Source organism: Barbus barbus (assembly GCF_936440315.1).
Source record: "Barbus barbus genome assembly, chromosome: 6".
NCBI classification, from domain to species: Eukaryota; Metazoa; Chordata; class Actinopteri; order Cypriniformes; family Cyprinidae; genus Barbus; species Barbus barbus.
The window spans coordinates 2,245,001-2,265,691 of NC_136734.1; the positions used below are offsets into that span (position 1 = coordinate 2,245,001).

At 35.1% G+C, this 20,691-nt stretch overlaps 3 protein-coding genes across 3 annotated transcripts in view; all 3 read right to left on the minus strand.

Annotated features, from left to right (window-relative positions):
• The window catches only part of LOC306872014 (sodium-dependent dopamine transporter-like), a 1,750-nt gene extending 198 nt beyond the window's left edge, over positions 1 to 1,552 (minus strand). Inside the window, exons 1-3 of the mRNA XM_079420329.1 lie at positions 1,457 to 1,552; positions 1,192 to 1,359; positions 1 to 229 (exon numbers count right to left, since the gene is read on the minus strand). The exon at positions 1 to 229 is cut by the window's left edge and continues 198 nt beyond it. Of these exons, the coding sequence (XP_079276455.1) occupies positions 71 to 229; positions 1,192 to 1,359; positions 1,457 to 1,525 (396 nt within the window). The 5' untranslated portion in view covers positions 1,526 to 1,552 and the 3' untranslated portion in view covers positions 1 to 70. The remainder of the gene's footprint in view (positions 230 to 1,191; positions 1,360 to 1,456) is intronic.
• A 270-nt stretch (positions 1,553 to 1,822) lies between these two features.
• Positions 1,823 to 8,451, minus strand: LOC306871616 (sodium- and chloride-dependent GABA transporter ine-like; the record flags this gene model as incomplete). Its single annotated transcript, XM_079419681.1, has 10 exons — positions 8,293 to 8,451; positions 6,471 to 6,605; positions 6,071 to 6,275; positions 5,535 to 5,667; positions 4,682 to 4,816; positions 4,206 to 4,309; positions 3,799 to 3,923; positions 3,586 to 3,698; positions 2,724 to 2,864; positions 1,823 to 1,945 (listed from the first exon to the last, which is right to left on the minus strand). Exons 1-10 carry the CDS (start codon positions 8,423 to 8,425, stop codon positions 1,823 to 1,825), a joined length of 1,347 nt encoding a protein of 448 aa, XP_079275807.1. The 5' UTR covers positions 8,426 to 8,451.
• An 843-nt stretch (positions 8,452 to 9,294) lies between these two features.
• On the minus strand, positions 9,295 to 20,403 carry asgr1c.1 (asialoglycoprotein receptor 1c, tandem duplicate 1). The gene is made up of 17 exons (XM_079419532.1): positions 20,107 to 20,403; positions 19,163 to 19,234; positions 18,890 to 18,985; positions 17,003 to 17,101; positions 16,814 to 16,906; positions 16,605 to 16,712; positions 14,237 to 14,329; positions 14,065 to 14,154; positions 13,890 to 13,988; positions 13,643 to 13,735; positions 12,091 to 12,171; positions 11,903 to 12,001; positions 11,557 to 11,649; positions 11,239 to 11,298; positions 10,781 to 10,935; positions 10,592 to 10,701; positions 9,295 to 9,585 (listed from the first exon to the last, which is right to left on the minus strand). The coding sequence occupies exons 1-17, from the start codon at positions 20,189 to 20,191 to the stop codon at positions 9,438 to 9,440; spliced, it is 1,674 nt and encodes a 557-aa protein (XP_079275658.1). The 5' UTR covers positions 20,192 to 20,403; the 3' UTR covers positions 9,295 to 9,437.
• Between the last annotated feature and the right edge of the window lie 288 nt (positions 20,404 to 20,691).

Genomic DNA, 20,691 nt, shown 5'->3' on the forward strand with positions numbered 1-20,691 from the left:
CTGATTTTGATCAGTCTGCGTTCCAGCGGTCTGGTTTAGGCCTGTTCTAGTCCAGTGATCCAGTGGCTGTTCATGAGTTAGTCTGGATTGGGGGTTTGTCAGATAGAGGTACGATGAAGCGGATGACGGCGATGTTGGGAATCACCTCCATAATGGCTCCTTTCTGCTGGTAATACGGGCTCTCAGAGTCATCGTCCAGAGAAAATGGTGTGATGGACTTTTTTAGTCTCTGAAACAAAAGAAAGAAGCACAAATCAGTATCTTCACCAATCCAGTGTTGAAGGGCTTGCATATAAGAAACAGAAATGTTTATAATTTCATTTCAGATATTTTTCCATATCAGGCCCAAATCTGTTCTTTAACTTCAAACAATCACCACACTGAAGTACAAACACTGAAACGAAATGATTCATTTTCTTTCTTTTTATATTTCTTTTTTAAGAAATTCAATCTATAAATAAATCCTTAATATTTAATTTTAATAAAAAAATATTTTAATTTATACAATTCTTTTATCTTTATACAATTATCTCAGGGAAATTAAAATCAGTTTTGATGGCTGAATAAATTACATGGCAGTTATGTTTAAAAATACTTGTATGCAAATATGTATTCTGCATATCAGTGACTAAACGGGTATAATTAATATGCAAAATCCAACTTTTATTCAGCAAGGACGCATTAAATTGATCATAAGTGACAGTAAAAACATTACAAAAGATTTCTATTTCAAATAAATGTTGTTCTTTTGAACATTCCATTCATCCAAGAATCCTGACAAATAAAATGTATTAACGTTTCCATAAAAATATGAACTGTTTTCAACACTGATAATTATAGGAAATGTTTCTTGAGTAGCAAATCAGTATATTAGAATGATTTCTGAAGATCATGTGACACTGAAGACTGGAGTAATTATACTGAAAATTCAGCTTTGATCACAGATATAAATTACATTTTAACATATATTAAAACAAAGATCATGTCTTTTAAATTGTAATAATATTTCACAATTTTTACTGCATTTTTGAACAAATAAATGCAGCTTTGGCAAAAATAAGAGATTTTTTTTTAAAAGCCTTAGAAATTTTTTAGACCTCAAACTTTTGAACGGATGTCTATACCAATGGTTCTAGCCAGTAACCCATGATATTTCCCTCCTAAAGCATAAACAGAGAGGCTGTAAAGTACCTCAGTGAAGGATCCGGGCAGAACCCAGAGCGTGTGCACTGCTGCTAGAGGAATCCAGATGATGGAGGCCAAAGCGATGAGCCATCCCACACCCTGAGCCCACGGCGGGTAAACGTAATCCTCATAACGCGCTGGCTTAAACTGAATCACCGAGAACACCAGGATAACCTGAGAGACACAGAAACACATTTCAATTCTAACACCAATCCAGGCTGGGGTTTCAGACCAACCATTGTGTCAGAAACGGTGTGATGATCGCACTCACGGTTATCAAGACAGGACAAATGACCCACCAGCAGACCCTGAAGAAAATGTTGGGTCTCTTTCCCGTCATCTCCAGTAAATTACTGGACAGACGCTTTACACCTGTTAAAATGAGACATTGGTACCAACTCTTATTCACTATTAACTATGACTTTTCCCTCAATAAATTCTTAATTTGCTAGTTTATTAACAGTTAGTAAGGTAGTTGTTAAGTTTAGGTATTGGGTAGGATTAGGGATGTAGAATAATGCATTAATATATGCTCAGTTACTACTAATAAATGGCTGATATTCTAGTAATATGCATCAGCAATTTTGTTCCATGCTTGATGAAATAGTGGCACATTGTCTGTAGAGACAGACAAATATCAATCAGATGTTTGTCTCTCACCGTAGAGCCAACAAACACCAACCACCTCAAAAAATGCCAGGAACATGATGGACACGATAGCAGTATAATGATCCATCAGCTGGAACACATAGATCCCCACCTGAGTCCAAAGATCAGCATTAGTTTGACAGATATTATCAGGTTCATTAACTTCATCAGAACTTTTTCATAATACATCCTCGCTTTACAGCCATAATTGCATCCATAATATTTTTTTTAATTAATATAATTGAAAAAGAACCATAATTAATAAAGTTGTTCCAAAATTTGATTGTGCAAGTGTGCAATATCAATGCAAATGTCATCTAAATGAATAAAATATAACAATTAAGCCCAAAGACAGTGAGACTTCAAACATGATGACAAAAACACCAGTGAGGAAAAAAACATTGAAAGCAGCATTTGATTGAGATTTTGTATGTATTCATATTTTTGTACGTTTCATGAATTATTAATCACAAAAACATGCCCAGGTTCATTTCATTCCAAAATAAAAAATCTATAAATAATATTTAGAATATAGAAAATAAAGCCATGAGGGACCATTGTCTATTATCTATTAATTAATTAATTTATTTATTTAACTTTTTTTCAGACATGCAGCATTTGTATATAATGCAAAGACATTTGGACACTGAAGTCCCAATTAATACCATTGACAAAATGCAAATGCAAAAAAATAATGCAAATGCCATTTATTTGACAAAAAAGAGCGCAATTAATAGCAATAAGAATAAAGAAATAAAAAATATCACTTGTAAGCTATGCTATTTTAATGGTGAGCTAAAAAGAAAAGAAAATCTAATAAAATTACAATCAAATAAAATATCAAAAATATGTAATAAAATAATGAAATAAAATAAAAGTGATCTTGTAACCTGCATGACATTAGGGATGCCCAGGAGGAACGCCGCACCGCAGACTACGAGCACAAGAAACTCCTTGCGTTTCAGGTACTTGAGTATGGGTTTACTGTAGCTGTCCAACAGACTGGTCACCATCACCTCGACCATGGCAAACTACACAACACAAACACAACCACACAAGCTAAACTTTAACAATGAGTCAGCTGTGATTTCTGTGAAATGATTCAAACCGCATTACTCCAGCAAACATTCATGCATGTTTAATGTTTTCTCACGAGAGTGAGACGAGCAAAGTGAATGAACAGCTCGCATTTCGTCAATTATAAATCACAGCTATAACAGTTTTAGCTGGAATCTGTCCTCAGTCATCATAGAATCTTCATGAAAACATGCATTTTGCATATAGAAAACGAAGCCTTATAAGGACATTTAGTTTTATTATTTAATTGCTTTTAGTTTTTCTGTAATTATGTTAAACATGACTTTCATTAGATAAAGGCAGTACACACACTGTCACGACATACACATACTTTACCTCTTAAATAATATATTTTTATATATAAAATAACAAAAACAGGTCCAAAAATTATTTTCTATAAGCAAAGTATCATTTTGCTTGATTTCATTTCATCATTTATTTGCTAAGAGTGCAAAGTAGCATCATAGAAAAGGAATTAATATGATATAACTTATCTCTTGTGATAACTTCAGTGGTTATGAATACAGTGATAATTCATTTTAAGTACTCGCTTTAACATCATATCAGCCTAATATAACACAGGTTGATCAGACTGAGACTCATAAGTGTTGTGTTGGCCACATTAACCATGTAAGAGTTCGTTAAAATGACAAGTGAGTGTTGTTCTCATCATACCTGACTGTCCAGGCCGAGGCAGAGTAGCATGAAGAAGAAGAGAAAGGCCCACAGAGGAGCCACGGGCATCGTCACAAAGGCTTGTGGGTAAACCACAAACACTAGACCCGGTCCTGCATGGAGGATCATTATGAGACACAGCAGATTTAACAATAAAAGTTCAGTTCTTTCATACAAACAACAAAGTAAAGACTAAACATTAAAATGACCCACCGTCCACTGCGATTTCACTGACCGGCACATTCTGAAGGTGCGACATGTAGCCAAATGCTGAAAAAATGACAAATCCTGCCAATATACTAGTCAGGGAATTTGTGATGCAAATGGCCAGTGTGTCTCTAAAGAAATAAAAATGACAAATATATGAAGAAAAAATAAATGTTAGTGAATTATTTTTTTATTAAACACTGATGACATAACATTAAATTCACATTAAATGCATGGCAATATAAATTCATTAGCGCAAAAAATTCATTATCATAGTGATCCTTGCTCCAGAGATATGCAAGCAGGCTTACAACGTGATTTGTTACATTTTATATAACTTCCTGTGCATGAAAGTAGATTAGGGATGGTATGTTGTATGCAACAAGTCTTTAAACTATGTATAAGGTTCTCACTTGAGGACATTGTTGTTGTATGAGTTGTAGCTGGCCATCGCCATCAGCGAGCCGAAGCCAATCCCAATGGAGTTAAAGATCTGAGCTGCTGCATTAATCCATACCTAAACACACACATTACACAACATTAATATAAAGCACAGGTCAAACAATATACTGTACAACCAGCACAAGAACTACACACCGAAATCAGTTTGCTCTCTCCGTCTGCTGTCACTTCAGTTTTCAAAGGGCTACCAAATATAACATGTTCACTTCTAGTGTTAATTAAATACAGTTAATGGCAATACATTTATTAAACAGAGGGAGTCACAGCATTAATTATTTTGCATGTATTTGCTTTCTTTCCTTAAAATAATATCAAATGCTCTGCAATTTTGAGTATCAAACTAATTAGATTAACTACAAAACCCCCTAGTATTTCAATGAGAAATGATTTGAATATATTAGTAGGCCTGTTTCTCATTTGTACTCACCTCCACATTGAGCAGCTTGTCCCACTCGGGTATGATGAAGAAGCGGATGCCGTCTATGGCTCCCGGCAGCTGCACGTTATTGATCAGCAGAGCCAGAAGAATCACGTATGGAAACAGAGCGGTGAAGTAAACCACCTGTGACACACAAGCATCAACTTACAACAAATGTATATGGAAAATCTGAAAAAGATATATTCAAAAATATCGAATGTTAAAATAGTGAAAATAATGAATGAAGCAATTACAGTCAGTTGAACTGTCATTAAAATAATGTAATGCAAAAATTTTATTGCAGCACATTCATGGATTCTCCATCTGTTCAGATCTTACCGAACATGCATTAAATGTATATGGTATTACCATGTTTTTATTTGGACATGATACCATGGTAATACCATGGTGTTCTTTGAAGCACCTTGGAATAATACATAAATGGATAAATAAAAAAAAGTTAAAAAAAAAGAAAGTTCGGGTGGTTTCGTCCCAAAATAAAGGATAAAAGTTTTTTTTTTTTGCATTTTATTTTGCATAAATAAAAACTTGATACATTAACTGCTTTGTTGTTGTTTTTTGTATTAATTGCTTGATTTGCATTAAAAAAAATTCACACTAAAATAAATTTTGTGTTGGATTTTCTTGGAAACAATCAGTTTTCACTCAGTAATTGCTAATAAATTTGACAAATGACAATAAAAAAAAATAAGGGATTCAGGCACATTTCACATGTACGACTAGTTTGTAGTTATGTGCTATTTATTTATTTCTGCTCAAATCTGCAGAAACTGGCATGATATTGAAATCAGACTCTGTCCAGCATAATGATGAATGCATTCTCTAACTGTTTTCGTCTTACCTTCCCAGTGGATTTGACTCCTTTAAAGATGCAGAGGTAGACGAGGATCCAGGACAGCAGCAGCAGGAGGAAGAGCTCCCACCTCAAGGTGCCAGTCTCCTCCACACCACTGGTCCTCTCCAGCACCTTATAACTAAAAGAGCCGACACATCCACTGCAGTCAATACCACAAACTTTATTAACAAATTAATAACTTAAAGCTACACTATGTAATTTGTGGTTGAAGGGAAAAAAATATTTACTTGCGGAGGAACATTGTTTTGTGAAAATAGTCCATGCATCAAATATGCTAACTATGTTGATTCATGTTTTATTACTCGCGCTTGCACTTTTCGGGTTCGAGATTCATTTGTTGAAACTTACGCAAGTAAGTGGTAGTCTGCCCTTCTTTCCTTTATTTACAGATATGACACAAACACACGTTCTTGGATCATATTTTTGTTAACTGGCATGATGTACTCACTCATCATTTAATCATGTTTGAACAAAAAAAAGTTGCATAGTGTAGCTTTAACAAGAAGAGCATATGAACACACTTGAAGAACTGCTGGCTGGAGGTGGAGGACGAGGAGCTGTTGGTCACACGGTCGGTGCAGTTGGCCGTGTTCCATGTGTTGTTGCAGTTTTCCCAGAGCAGCTCGCTCCGGAAAGAGCTGAACATGTAGTACAGCGCCCATGTGATAATGACATTATAGTATGTGCACATGATGAAAGAGATGGCCACCGTTGCCATGCCAACACCTGGATAGATTTATTACTGGTTACTGACCTTTAGCCAGACCTTCAGTCAGTAATATATTCTCATATAATCTTATCATTATCAGCGACAATGGTATTTTGTCGATATGGATCTGAAAGTCTGTATACAGCATTAAACAGCATTAAACTTGAAATTAATCTCATGCCATGATTATGTATGTATTTATGCACTGTAACCTTTCAGCAGGGGACATGCTTTGGTCAGGGCCAGCACGGGGCCCCTCCTCAGATACTGGCCCAGCGTCAGCTCCATGTGCAGCAGCGGGATCCCCAGCACCACCAGCATCAGCAGGTAAGGCACCAGGAACGCACCTGGCGACGTCAATAAACATCTCAACAGTTAACTGAGAGATGCACACCGTCCTGGCATCCAGTTTGGAAAATAAATGTGTTCATTACAATTCTCTTGATATATGATATACTGCACATTCCACACACACACACACACACACACACACACACACACACACTCACACCCCCCCCCCCCACCCCCACCCCCCACACACACAGACACACCCACACACACTCACACACACACACACACACACACACTCACACCCCCCCCCACACACACACTCACACTCACACTCACACTCACCCCCACCCCCCACACACAGACACACCCACACACACTCACACACACACACACACACACACACACACACTCACACACACTCACACACACACACACACACACACTCACACTCACACTCACCCCCCCCCCCCACACACACACATAGTACAAACAAGAAATAATCATATGAAATGTAAATATATATCAAAATCCTAAATATTTAAATGTAAATCATGATTATGTTAAAACTTAGATTACATAAAATTAAATTGTGAATTTAAAAGTGTAAATACAAATATATACATACTAATAATTCTGAACATATAAATGTAAATTGTGTGTGTGTGTAAAACAGAATATATAGTTATAAATGTAAATTGTAAATAAGTCATAACTCTGACTATAAACATTATTCTAAATGTATAGTTATAATTGTGAATATATCAATGTAAATCCAAATTTGTAGTTAAAACAGAATATGTAAAGGTAAATCTTTAATTTAATAATTTATTATTTGTAAGTCGCTTTGGATAAAAGCATCTGCTAAATGACTAAAAAGTAAAGTAAAAAGTAAATCTGAATATGTAACAATAACTCTGAATATATAAATGTAATGCAAATATATAGTTATAACAAATCAGAATACATAAATATACAGTTATTCTGAATATATAAATGCAAACCTAAATATATAGTTTTAATTCTGAATATGTAAATGTAAATTGTAAATATATAAAAGTGAATCTGAATATATAGTTATAAGTCTGAATATATGAATGTAATTCTTAAAAACAAATATAAATCTGAATATATAGATGCAAATCTGAATATATAGTTACATTATAACAATACATATATAAATATTTATTGTGAATATAAAAATGTAAATGTGAAAGTATATATTTGAATTCTGAATCAGTCACCATCTCTTGATCTTTGTGTGATTTGAATAACACATTAGTTACGTGTAAACATTATAGCAATATGTGATCTGAGATGGATTGCAGAGTCATGGTTGATCTTAGACACCGTTACAGTTACAGATAAACATTCATCTACTGGCACGCTCCCATTTTCATGTGTGGACATAGGATCTTTCTAACTTTTACAGTCTTAAAGATAAAGCTGAAATTGTTAGGACTTTCATATGCATGGCTTCATAATGCCAGTTTTCACACTAAAGGTCCAATAAAAGATGTCATAACCTGGTACATTAATCATAGGAGAAAAAAACATCTTCGAACCAGGTTCAAAGCTGGTTGTACTGTCAGTTGTGCTGGTTTTAGAGCGGTTTTGGACACTAGTTGGCTGGTCACTAACCAAAACCAGCAAACTAGTTTAAGATGTTTGGGGAAAAAAACAAGGTAGTGCCATGGTACTTTCTGTAAGTGATGAGGAACATTAGTTAAAAGGTCTGTGTCTTACCTCCACCGCTCCTGTAGCACAGGTACGGGAACCTCCAGATATTCCCCAGACCCACAGCGCATCCGATCCCAGCCAGAGTGAACTCAATCTGCCTGCTCCATGTGGGTCTGCTGGCCTCCTCTTCCACCGCCATGCTTCTTCAGAGAGATTCAGTGGTGTGAAAGCAAACGGAGATTACACGAGTAAGTGGTGTTGGTGGTGTAATGATTGTTCAAGAGCTGTAATGATTAGCTGGGAGGTGTGGGACGGGAATGTGCGTAACAGTCAAACTTGGAGTTGATGCTGTTTACTGCTTTTTTTCGGGGTATTAGCAGAATTAGGGTAAAACTGAAAATAAATAAAATTGAAAATAAAAAGTAATACAAATCTAAATTGACAAACTATATCAATGAATAAAAAATGAAAAAATTAAACACAGAATGACTAAAACTAAATTGAAAATCTAAAAATAAGAACAAATTAACTATATAATTAAAAATATAAAAATAAAAACTAATTCACTAAATAATGTCTTACTATAAGCTTCTACTGATACTGTTTATTGCATTTTGGGGTTTTACATGAAGCATTTTCTCAATTAAAACCATTATGTTAACATGTTAACTGTAAACATTTCTCAATTTCAAAAAAGGACTAAAACTAAAATAATAAAAATTAAGCGGATGAATTGTTTTTCTATGTCATTTCTATTTTTTTTTTTTTTTTGTAATGTAAAAAACTATAAAGCTGACAAAAAATGTAACCAAAATGAAAACACATTTAACATGTAAATGAATACTATATTAATGATAGTAAAATATTTGTATTTTCCCACAAGGAATTTATCAGGAACTGGTGACATTAGTAAGAATAGTTTCAGCAACATGAATGCATATTTAGGTTTTTGGCCGTAAAACCCATATTTCTTGACCTCTAATATAAATGCAGGGAGCCATCCTTGTATCTCTTCAATGGAGCGTAGGTTTCCTGAGATTGGGCCCTCGAACAGACAGAAAGCAGACAACTAGTGAAATATGTTTATTTATTAAAAAGGTCAAAGAAACACAAGAAAAAGGTTTTGAAGGGTCTTACACAGTGTAATACAACTAATCACTAATTACATGTTTAATCTTCCTTGTCACACTTTATCACAGACATTTTGAGTTTCAGATCTGCACTCTGCAAATAAATTTCATTTTGACAGAGCAGTGGTTGTCATTCAGTTTCCCACTATAGGTTATCTGTCCACAGTCCTCTCCTTCCTCTCCCTGACTGTGTGCTTTCCAGTCATCCGGCTGACCAGGATTCCAGCGTCTGAAACAATGCCAGCCAATATTACATCTGCGTGCATACAGAGTACCTTTCTGGCCTAAAGTTTGTTTTATGTTATGCATTAAATTCCAACAGCATCACCACCAACAAATATTTAAACAACTGAAATATTTCATGCAAGATGCAAAAACAAGAAAACAAATACAACCACAAATACCAAATATTAAAGAACACATCCTGTGAAATGGAAAACTATGTGACCATTATATATTAGGGCATACTTATGGATATAAACATGTAAATGTAGCGCCATCTTAAGGCCAAAGTTTGCAAGTATTGAGTCTCTTTTGCTCACAATCAAAAATACAGTAAAAAAGAGCAACATTGTGAAATATTTTTATTTTAAATAACTGTTTTCTATCTGAATAGTTTGTAAAGCGTAATTTATTCCTGATTAAAGCTGTATTTTCAGCATCATTACTCCAGTCTTCAGTGTTACATGATCCTTCAGAAATCATTCTCATTCTTTGATTAATAAAATGTTAAAAACAGAGCATTTATGTGATATATAAATATTTTGTAACATAAATGACTTTACTGTCAATTTTTATCAATTTAATGCATCCTTGCTGAATAAAAGTATAACTGTTTTTAAGCTACCCCAAAATTTTGGAGTAATGGTTTCCACAATAACATGATGCAGCGCAACTGTTTTAAACATCGATAATAATTAGAGTATATTAGAATGATTTCTGAAGGATCATGTGACACTGAAGACTGGAGAAATGATGCTGAAAATACAGCTTTGATCACAGGAATAAATTACATTTTACAATATAAAACAGTTCATTTTAATTGTAATAACTTGTCACAATATTAATGTTTTTACTGTATTTTTCGTTAAATAACGGCAGCCTCAGTGAACATGAGAGACTTTTCAAAGATAAATTATTATAGTACATGTTTGCTCAGAAATGCAAATTGTTGTGAATCCCGCTTACTTTATTTGGGGAGAAAGCGTAAGATTGTTTATAATAAATCAGCTCACTCTTTATACATGATGTAAGGAGTATCATCCACCCATCTCCACTGGCCAGTGGTCTGATCCGTTAGACCCACCCAGTAGGATGTGGGTATGGTATGAGTGTTTAGAAAGGCCTGGGGGGAAAATAGGAAATGAGAAAGAAGAAAAAATATGGAAAATAAATATGATATTATGTGTATGAATATTACACACCCACTCCTTGTCGTCCTCTTGTATTTTCAGGAGTAATGCACCCTGCCCTTTGCAGTAATCTCGTGCCTCAGGCCAGTTGAGTTTATTACTAGAGAACAAGAAACAGCTGCGTCCGTACAAGATCCAGCCAGATTTACAGGTGGCCACGGGGACATCTGTGTCAGAGAGACAGAAAAGATGCCAAATATAAGAGAGGAGAGAATATACACTGGAATAAATGATGGCAACATATGCTTTTTCCATTACTTTAACTCAACAAAATAAGTTAAACTTATTTTTTTTTAAGTTATATGAGATGCAAGTTGATTTCTTAAGCCAGTTTAATATTATTAAAATAAACTGAAAAAAACCCCAAACATTAATTCGACTTGTGTGGTTATTTTGATTACTTAAAATACACAAAAGTTAAGGTAAAATAAGGGGAAGCGCATTTCATCTCATAAATTAGTGCTAAATACCTGTTGTTTTGGCGCTCACATTAGTTCTCAGCTCCTTCAGAGCGTTCATGACTCTTTCCTCTGATTGAACACAAAAAAGAAACACATCAGACCTTTTCAGTCCAATTCAGTATATTCAGAATAATTTCAGCCTTGACTCTAATATTCCTGAAATCATGTCTTTATTTTCAACTAAGAATACATTTCTGAGACATAAATTCAATTCAATTGCAATATTATGGGAATATTGTAATATTAAGTACAATAGTGCCATTTTTTTGCAATATCATTGCAATAATTTCAGTATTGAGCACTGTACTATATGAATGTATAACTCACCTAATGTTTGTTGTTTTGAGGAAAGAGATGCGACAGATGAACTGAGATCTGACAGGGATCTCTTCAGGTCACTCACTGAGCTCTTCAGAGACTCTTTAACATGAGACAAAAGCCGTAAGATTTATGAGACTGGCTTGAGTTATAGGTAACATTTTCCAATTGAGTGTTATTTGCTAATATATTATTTAATTACATTATTTAGCACATACTACTAACCATTAAAATACATCTAAACTAATGTTAATAAAGATTAATAAATAATGTAGCAAATGTAATGACCAATGCATTAACTAACATTAATAGGACCATAAACCTTTTGCGGTGTGATTTTCTGTTTGTGTCTCACCCAAATCACGTTGTTTGTTTTGTTGATCAGACTGTACAGACGACTTCAAAGAGTCCAATGATCTTTCAGTTTCCGTCTGTTTCTGGTCCTGCTTCTTAACTGGGAGAAAACGGATGCAATTGAACAAATGATGTCCTTCAATATACAGATAATACGAATAAGGTGAAAAGATTAAAATATTTCCACACCTGCATCATTTAATGTAGATGTCAGTGCTGATACTGTAAAATTCAAACTGTTCATTAAGCTTTCCACATCCTGCTGTCGCACTGTGGAAAAGAAGTGTGTCGGGAGATGTTGCATTTTGTTGGTGAATATAGCAGGTCGTTTAATGCTATTAGCATGACCCATTTTAAAGGAATAGTTTGCCCAAATTATTAAAATTGGCAGAAAATGCAAGTCATCTAAAATGTAGATAAGTTTGTTTCTTCATCAGAATAGATTTGGAGAAATTCAGCATTTCATCACTTGCTCGCCATCGGATCCTCTGCAGTGAATGGGTGCCGTCATAGTGCGAGTCCACACAGCTGATAAAACATCACAATAATCCACAAGTAATCCACACCACTCCAGTCCATCAGTTATTGCCTTGTGAATTAAAAAGCTGCATGTTTGAAAGAAACAAATGCACCTTTAAAAATACGAGTCCATTAATAATGATTCCTTCCTCCAGAAAAAAGTCCATTCCCTGTTGTCCCAATCAAAATTCACCCACATATTTTTGTAACAGTTTTAGGGCCTTATTTTGACGATCTAAATGCATGGTCTAAAGTGCATGGTGCAGCAGGTGCACTTATAAATACACTTGCTAGTTTAACGACAGGAAAAACGGTCGGCGTGCATGGTCTAAAAGGGTTGTCCCTATTCTCTTATTGAGTAATGGATGTGTTTGGGCATAACATGCAATAAACCAATCAGGGTCTCATCTCCCATTTGCTTTAAGAGCCAGCTGTGCTCGCGCCATGGCGGATTCACTATTTGCATGCTGGAATTTACTAGCATTTGCTATTTAAACAACATGGCGCAGGACGTGAAAATGATAACTGTGTTGGGCTAAAACCAGCAAAAAAACACTTGTGTCGCGCCTGGCGCTGCATTGCGCCGGGTGTATGATAGGGCCCTTCGACTGTTTATGCTTGTAAATGATGCTTGATCTTTGATTTCTCTCCTGATCCTGATGAGAGGAAAGGACTTTTTTTCTCTGGAGAATTCAATATAATCGGATTATGGACATAATTGGATAGAAGCGACAGTTTAAAGTAAAAAAAAAAAAAAAAAGGATTTTGGATTGGGCCTTGATGGATTTGTTTCTGACAAACACACAGCTTTTGGCTTCTCAAGATGTTAATTGATGACTGGACTGATGTGGATTAGCCTACCTGTGGATTATTATAATGTTTTTATCAGCTGTTTGGACTCTCATTCTGACGGCACCCATTCACTGCAGAGCATCCAAGAGATGTAAGGCTACATTTCTACAAATCTGATGAAGAAACAAACTCTATCTACATCTTGGATGGCCTGAGAGGGAGTACATTTTCAGTTTCATTTTTAGGTGAACTCTTCCTTTAAAACTTGTTTCTTTCAAACAGAACTAATGAAACACAAATTATGAAATATATTGACTTAGTTCTTTTGTTTTGATGGAGGGATTCAAACCACCTAACTCTTAATTCACACCCTGATTGTCATTTTTTTGAACCAAGTGCGGTATTGCACATGTAATGAAGGTCTACTCACTGGTGACTGATAGTTGAGAAGAAAGAGATGAGACAGATGAAGTTAGATCTGAAACTGAACTCTTCAGGTCCCTCAGTGAGCTCGACAGAGACTCTTTAACATGAAACAAAAGCCATGAATAAAGTAATACAGTGATTTGTTAAAGTGATTTTGTTTTTGCATAATACCATTATATGAAATTCTATTATTCTGTGCACACTTATGTATTCATGCTTCTATATTTCAATAGCTGTTTTAATGTTTTTACCAAAGTTATGTTGTTTGTCTTGTTGATCAGTCTGTAGAGACGACTTCAAACTGTCCAGTGATCTTTCTGTTTCACTCTGTCTCTGGTCCTGCTTTTTAACTGGGAGGAAAAAGTTTAAAGTTTTAATATTTATAATATATAATATTTATGTGAAGTTATTAAAAGATTTGCACACCTGCGTCATTCAGCTGTGCCGTCAGCGCTGACACCGCAGAACTCAAACTGGTCATTAAATTCTTTACGTCAGTTTGCGAAACGTTCTGTTCTGTGATTAAGAAGTGTGTGCCTTTACTGGACTGTTATTGAATCGAGTTCTGCATTTCACATGTAATGTAAGTTTTACTCACTGTTGACTGATAGTTGAGAAGAAAGGGATGCGACAGAAGATGTGAGATCTGAAACCGAAATCTTCAGGTCCCTCAAGGAGCTCGACAGAGACTCTTTAACATGAAACAAAAGCCACAAATATGGTATATTAATAAAATCACTGTGTGCAGAGCAATAAAGACTTCATAAATGAGAACAGATAAAAAAAACATAACATTAAAACATATAATCAATTATATTATATACAGTATAATCAACATCTCCCCAAAACAATAAAACTTTACTGTGAGGTCTCATTTTTTTCATATTAGTTGTGCATTAACCAGCATGAACAAATAATGAGTAAATATACATTTACAGCATTTATTTAAGCGGTTCTTGTTCACAGTGCATGCACTAATATTAAATATGCAACTTTTTATCTTAACTTTTGATAAAGATTTACATTATCTTATATTAATAAATGCTGTAGAAGTATTGTTCATTGATAGTTCATGTTGGTAGCTAATGCAAAAATGTTAATCTTATTGTAAAATATTACAGAATTCCCTTTTTTTACTTTTTCCACTTAGGCTACCTCACTGAATTTTTATGTTAATATTTTTAACTTTTTTTATTCCTTGCAATTGAAAATCCTTGGAATTATATATAAAAAATTCTAATAAGACAATGCTGAGATTTGAATGCAGCCCAATTTAGGATTTTGGTTTCTGAGCTCACATGCATCCAGATGAATTATATAGTGGTGCTGGAAAGTTTGTGAACCCTTTAGAATTTTCTATATTTCTGCATATGACCCAAAACATAATCAGATTTTCGCACAAGTCCTGTAAGTAAACAAAGAGAACCCAATCAAACAAATGAGACAAAAATAATTTCTTTGTCATTTATTTATTTAGGAAAATGATCCAATATTGCATATCTGTGAGTGGCAAAAGTATGTGAATCTCTTGGATTAGTGCATCTGTGCAGAGGTGTTTTCAGCCAGTGCAATGACTATCAAATGTCAGGACGTGACCCGTTTTATTCAAAGAACAGGGATCTATCAAAGTCTGATCATTTTTGTGGAGGTGAATCATGTCACGAACAAAGGAGATTGCTGAGGACCTCGGAAAAAGAGTTGTTGTTGCTCATCAGGCTAGAAAAGGTTAAAAAACCATCTCTAAAGAGTTTGGACTCCACAAATCCACAGTCAGACAGATTGTGTACAAATGGAGGATATTCAAGACCATTGTTACCTTCCTGAGAAGTGGTCGACCAACAAAGATCACTCCAAAGCAGAATGTGTAATAATCTGCAAGGTTGCAAAAGTTCCCAGGGTATCTTCTAAAGGCCTTTCTCACATTGGCTAATGTTAATGTTCATGAGCCCACATCAGGAGAACACTGAGAAACAATGGAGTTGCAAGAAGAAAGCCACTGTTCTCCAAGAAGAAAATTGCTTGCTACCGATCATGTGAGCAAGCCTGAGGACTATTGGAGAAAAGTTGAATGGATGGATGAAGCCAAAATAGAAGTTATTGGTTTAAATGAGAAACTATTATGTTCGGAGAAAAGAACACACAGCTTAAGAATCTTATCCCATCTGTGAAACATGGTGGTGGTAGTATCATGGCTTGGGCCTGTTTTGCTGCATCTTGGCCAGAACGGCCTGCCATCATTGATGGAAGAATGAATTCTGAATTATACCAGCAGATTCTAAAGGAAAACGTCAGGACATCTGTTTAAGAACAGAGTCTCAAGAGAACGTGGGTCATGCAGCAAGACAACAACCCCACGTACACAAGTCATTCTACCAAAGAACGGTTAAAGAAGAACAAAGTTAATGTTTTGGAATGGCTGAGTCAAAGTCCAGACCTTTAATCCAATTAAAATGTTGTGGAAGGACCTAAGCAAGCAGTTCATAGAAGGAAAGCCACCAACATCACAGAGTTTAAGTGGTTCTGCACTAAGGAATGGGCTAAAACTCCTACATGTTATTTTGCAGGACTGATCAGCATTTACAAGAAGCTTTACCTTCAGTTACTGCAGCAAAAGGGGGTCACACCAGATACTGAAAGCAAAGATTGACGTACTTTTGCAACGCACAGATATGTGAATCACTGAATAATTTTTCTCAAATAAATGACAAAGAAAATATTTTTCTCTCACTTGTTTGATTCGGTTCTCTTTGTCTACTTTCAGGACTTATATGAAAATCTGATGATGTTTTGGGTCATATTTATGCAGAAATATAGAAAATTCTAAAGGGTTCACAAACTTTCAAGCAGCACTGTATGTTCCCTAGATGACCTATTACTTTCCTGGGGGCAGAAATAATCATTTTCAAAACATATTCAATACAAAAACATATTTAAGTACACATTCATTTTTCACGTTTCGGTCTTACCAAAGTCGTGTTGCTTGTTTTGTTGATCAGACTGTAGAGAAGTAACAGATGAGCTCAAACTGTCTAGTAATTGTTTTGTTTCAGTCTGTTTCTGGTCCTGGTTGCCAACTGTGAAGGGAAACAATTATATTAGATTGTGAAACAATGCACATCTGTGAACAATGATATGTTCAAAGAATGAAAAGATTTAAAAGAAAAGATCTGCAGACCTGCTTCATTCAGTTTGGATGTCAGCGCTGATACAGCAGAACTCAAACCAGCCATCAAATTCTTCACTTCAGTGTGGGACGTATCCTGACGCTCTGTTAAGATTAAAGGTTTGATTTATTTAGACAACTCATATTCTTGTGTTGGTTTCAGAAGATTTAAATGAACATAACACAAATGTGAAATCTCACCCAGCTTTTGTAGGCTCTCCTCTTGTTTGGACATGATTGAACTCAGTGAAGAGGCAAGATTGGTCATCAACGTCTCAACTTTGGACTTTTCTTGCGCTTCTTATGTTGTTTAAAGTGACAGAGAGACACATACTGTAAAAATCAGTCACACTTTTTTCTGAAGTTAAAGTGGAAAAATGGGCAAAGACAGGACACTAATCATTAGTCATTGCTTGATCAAGAAATTCAAATATGAGTAAGTATGTAATGCTTGGAAAAAAGGATCATCCAAGGAATATTTCACCCAAAAATGAAAGGTGTAGACAAGTTTGTTTCTTCATCAGAACAGATTTGGAGAAATGTAGCATTCCATCACTCGCTCATTAATGGATGCTCTGCAGTGAATGGGTGCCGTCAGAATGAGAGTCCTAACAGCTGATAAAAACACCACATTATCATCCATTATTTTGAATAAAAGACTTACATTTTAGCAGAGGTGGAAAAAGGATTTGATGTATGCAGATGACATCATATAATTTAAAAAGACACATTTCTGGACCTTTATAAGGAAACAGAATCAGCCAAGCAAACTAAACTACATAAATGTTAGAATAGATCAATGAAATCTGGACTGATTTTAATTTATTGCATTTTTTTTTTTTTTGCCTGATTTCCAATTATATTCACGATTTCTAGTATTTGTACAGGCTTTATATTTTAGTTCAATGTTGTAATTAGCAATTCATTTAATTTTATCTTTGAAGCAGATTTGTTATGTGAGGGAATTCAAGTTTCTTAAGAGTCAAGATCAAGTTATCTGCATCTCCTGTGCTCCATCAAGCCACTATAGGGTAGAGTCTGGAGCAACTTTACCACTCACAAGGTGCATGAGAACAACTAAATACAGGAATGTGAGGAAAAATTCCAGCACTACTTGTGATAAGGAGATGGCTGGTTTATTATAACAGTACCAACCATCAAGCCACTCCCATAATAGCTGTCAGCACTCAAATTAATTCACAGCTCAGATTACCTGTATATAGCATGTGTGTGTAAGACTCCAATACAATTAAAAAGTAATTATTTTATCATGAATAGATATTTCAATCAGTAAAACTGGCTGTGTCTATAGTATTATAGACTACACAACATTATTATATTTTTTTTAATTCATTTTTAAAATAGTATTTTAAATTACTCTCTCTGTATCAGTAGGGTACTCTTCTAATAAAGTAGCAGTGGCTGGGACAGATTGTAAGTATCAATTCTGCTTAAAAAGACGCAATCTAATCAGGTTTACATGAAATAAGCCTGCTTCCAAGCAGGTTTAAGTTTACGGACCTGTTGCTTTGACAGCAACTCCAGGATGAGCTATGAAGAACCAACCAATCCAAGATCAAGCAAAATCATCAACAATCAAGACGTACGAAGAATGGACCCCAGGGGTCAGAATGTAAAAGTCCTGCCATATGTTTTTTCCACTCATGAACTGATTTCAACTGATTTCACTAATTAGTTCTACCTCCTGGCTGAAAAAATAGGCTAATTAGCAAATCCAGGTGACTGAAACAAAATACTGAGGAGGACTTTTACTTTCTGAACCTGGACTTTCCACCTCTGTGTTTTAGTTGGAAGCAACAGTTTGAAGTTTTGGTTTGTCAAGACATATATTGATGGACTGGAGTGGTGTGAATTATTGTGATGTTTTTATCAGCTGTTTGGACTCTCATTCTGACGGCACCCATTCACTGCAGAGGATCCGTTGGTGAGCAAGTGATGGAAGGACACATTTCTCTAAATATGTTTTGTGATGAAAAAACAAACTCATCTACATCTTGGATGGCCTGAGGATGAGTATGTTTTCAGTTCATTTATAATTTTGCGTGAACTATCGCTTTAAGTTCTCACCTGCATTCTGAAGATCAGGTTTGACTGAAGTTAGATTGGAAATGTGACTGTTCATCCAGCTCTCCAGCATCGAGAACTTTCTTTGTTGATGCAAAACTATGACCGAAAGCAAAGTTTTTTCTAATCAGCATAATTTAAACGCAGTATGTATACTATTACCATGTATAAATACTCATTACAGTATCCAGTTTCTTTTTTTTTGCATTACAGCGACTTTCTAAAATGCATTTATAGCGTAACACATAACGACTGTATGTTGCTTAATCCACTCACAGATTACAAACGTCATCATCACGATGCAGACTCCCAGAATCACAAGGATGGCAGTTTGTCTGCTACAACGATCTGCAAAAAACAAAGAAGTTTACAATTATGCTTGATTCTAACTTAAGAAGGACTTTGCAGAACTTGACATGTTTACTGTTCCAAAATGTTCTATATGTTTCTTAAAAAATGAAATATATTGTTCAGTGGGAAAGTTTTTGTTTCATACCCAGACATTTAAAAATAACATATTTTAGAGCTGTAATCGCAATACCGTGAAACAGTGAGAATCTCATACCGGCCCATATACCTTGTACCTTATTTAGCACTGTTTATTGGTAAACTAAAACTGTATATCTATTCCCTTTATAGAAACCACATGCACACACACATCTACATGCACAAAACCTCCTTGGATGTACAATAAACTTTCCTATACCTGGTTTGACTAGACTGGACCTGTTCGTACCGACAGCCCCACTGGCTTCAAGCTAGCTACCTAAGCACTTGCTACCTCCTTTTCAATTATAAAAGTGTTCACAGACGTAACACTGTAAAAATTAGGTCCTTCCTCAATTCTTTTTTTCTCAATTTTTCTTTCCTCAATTTCCAGTACAAATCTCTACGGCAAAATGACATACGATTCTGTATGAGGCCAAAAAAAATAAAAAATACATGAGTTTATGCTTAAAACAAGAAAAATATCTCTCACTGTCAGTAATTTAAATGGAAAAGTTTATTTGATAAAGTCACTTAATTTTTATGCACTTTTCAGAGACTTGTTTTCTTATGTTCTTATGCTTCTAAATAAATATCTTGATCTACAAATTTGTAGACATTTGTACTGGAAAACAAGACAAAAATACCAAAGAAGAAATTTTTGTAATGTAAGTTGTACAACTAAAACTCTCTTTCTCTCATAACACGAAAACATAGTTTTGAACTTTTCAAACCTTTGTGAAATGTCTTCCTCTGTTCATATTCCATGTCCATATTCATGATTTCTTCAGAACTATCAGTTTTCTTAAATAGCATCATGAGAACATCCCTTGCAGTTACTTACTGAAACTTACTCCTAATGAGGATCCAAAACACCTCCCTTATTAACAGTCGCTTTTGGAACAACCCATGAATGACCATATGACAGGGTATTTTTTTGTAATGGCACTTTCAGTTCCTCATTGCAAGGAATATGCAATATACAGCAACCTCATACAACGCACTTCAGATGGGAAGCCTGGACCAAGTGTACCGATGGATAAATGCATCAGCTAAATAACTGCTTGCTCGGTGTTTTCAGTTGCATTTTTATCAAGGGCACTATGGATGGGTTGCCTCTTGTTTGAATCTTCACACTGCAGTTACCAGTTTGCTAGACCACCACAGGTCTAATTTATTTAGTTGAATGACACAACTTCATTGCCAACACACAACTAACCATTTTAACATTTAACAGCTTTCCCAAATATATTTTAAAAACATTTGAAGTGGATCAAAACCTTTCATCGAAGTTGTCTAAAACCAAAACAATACTCATT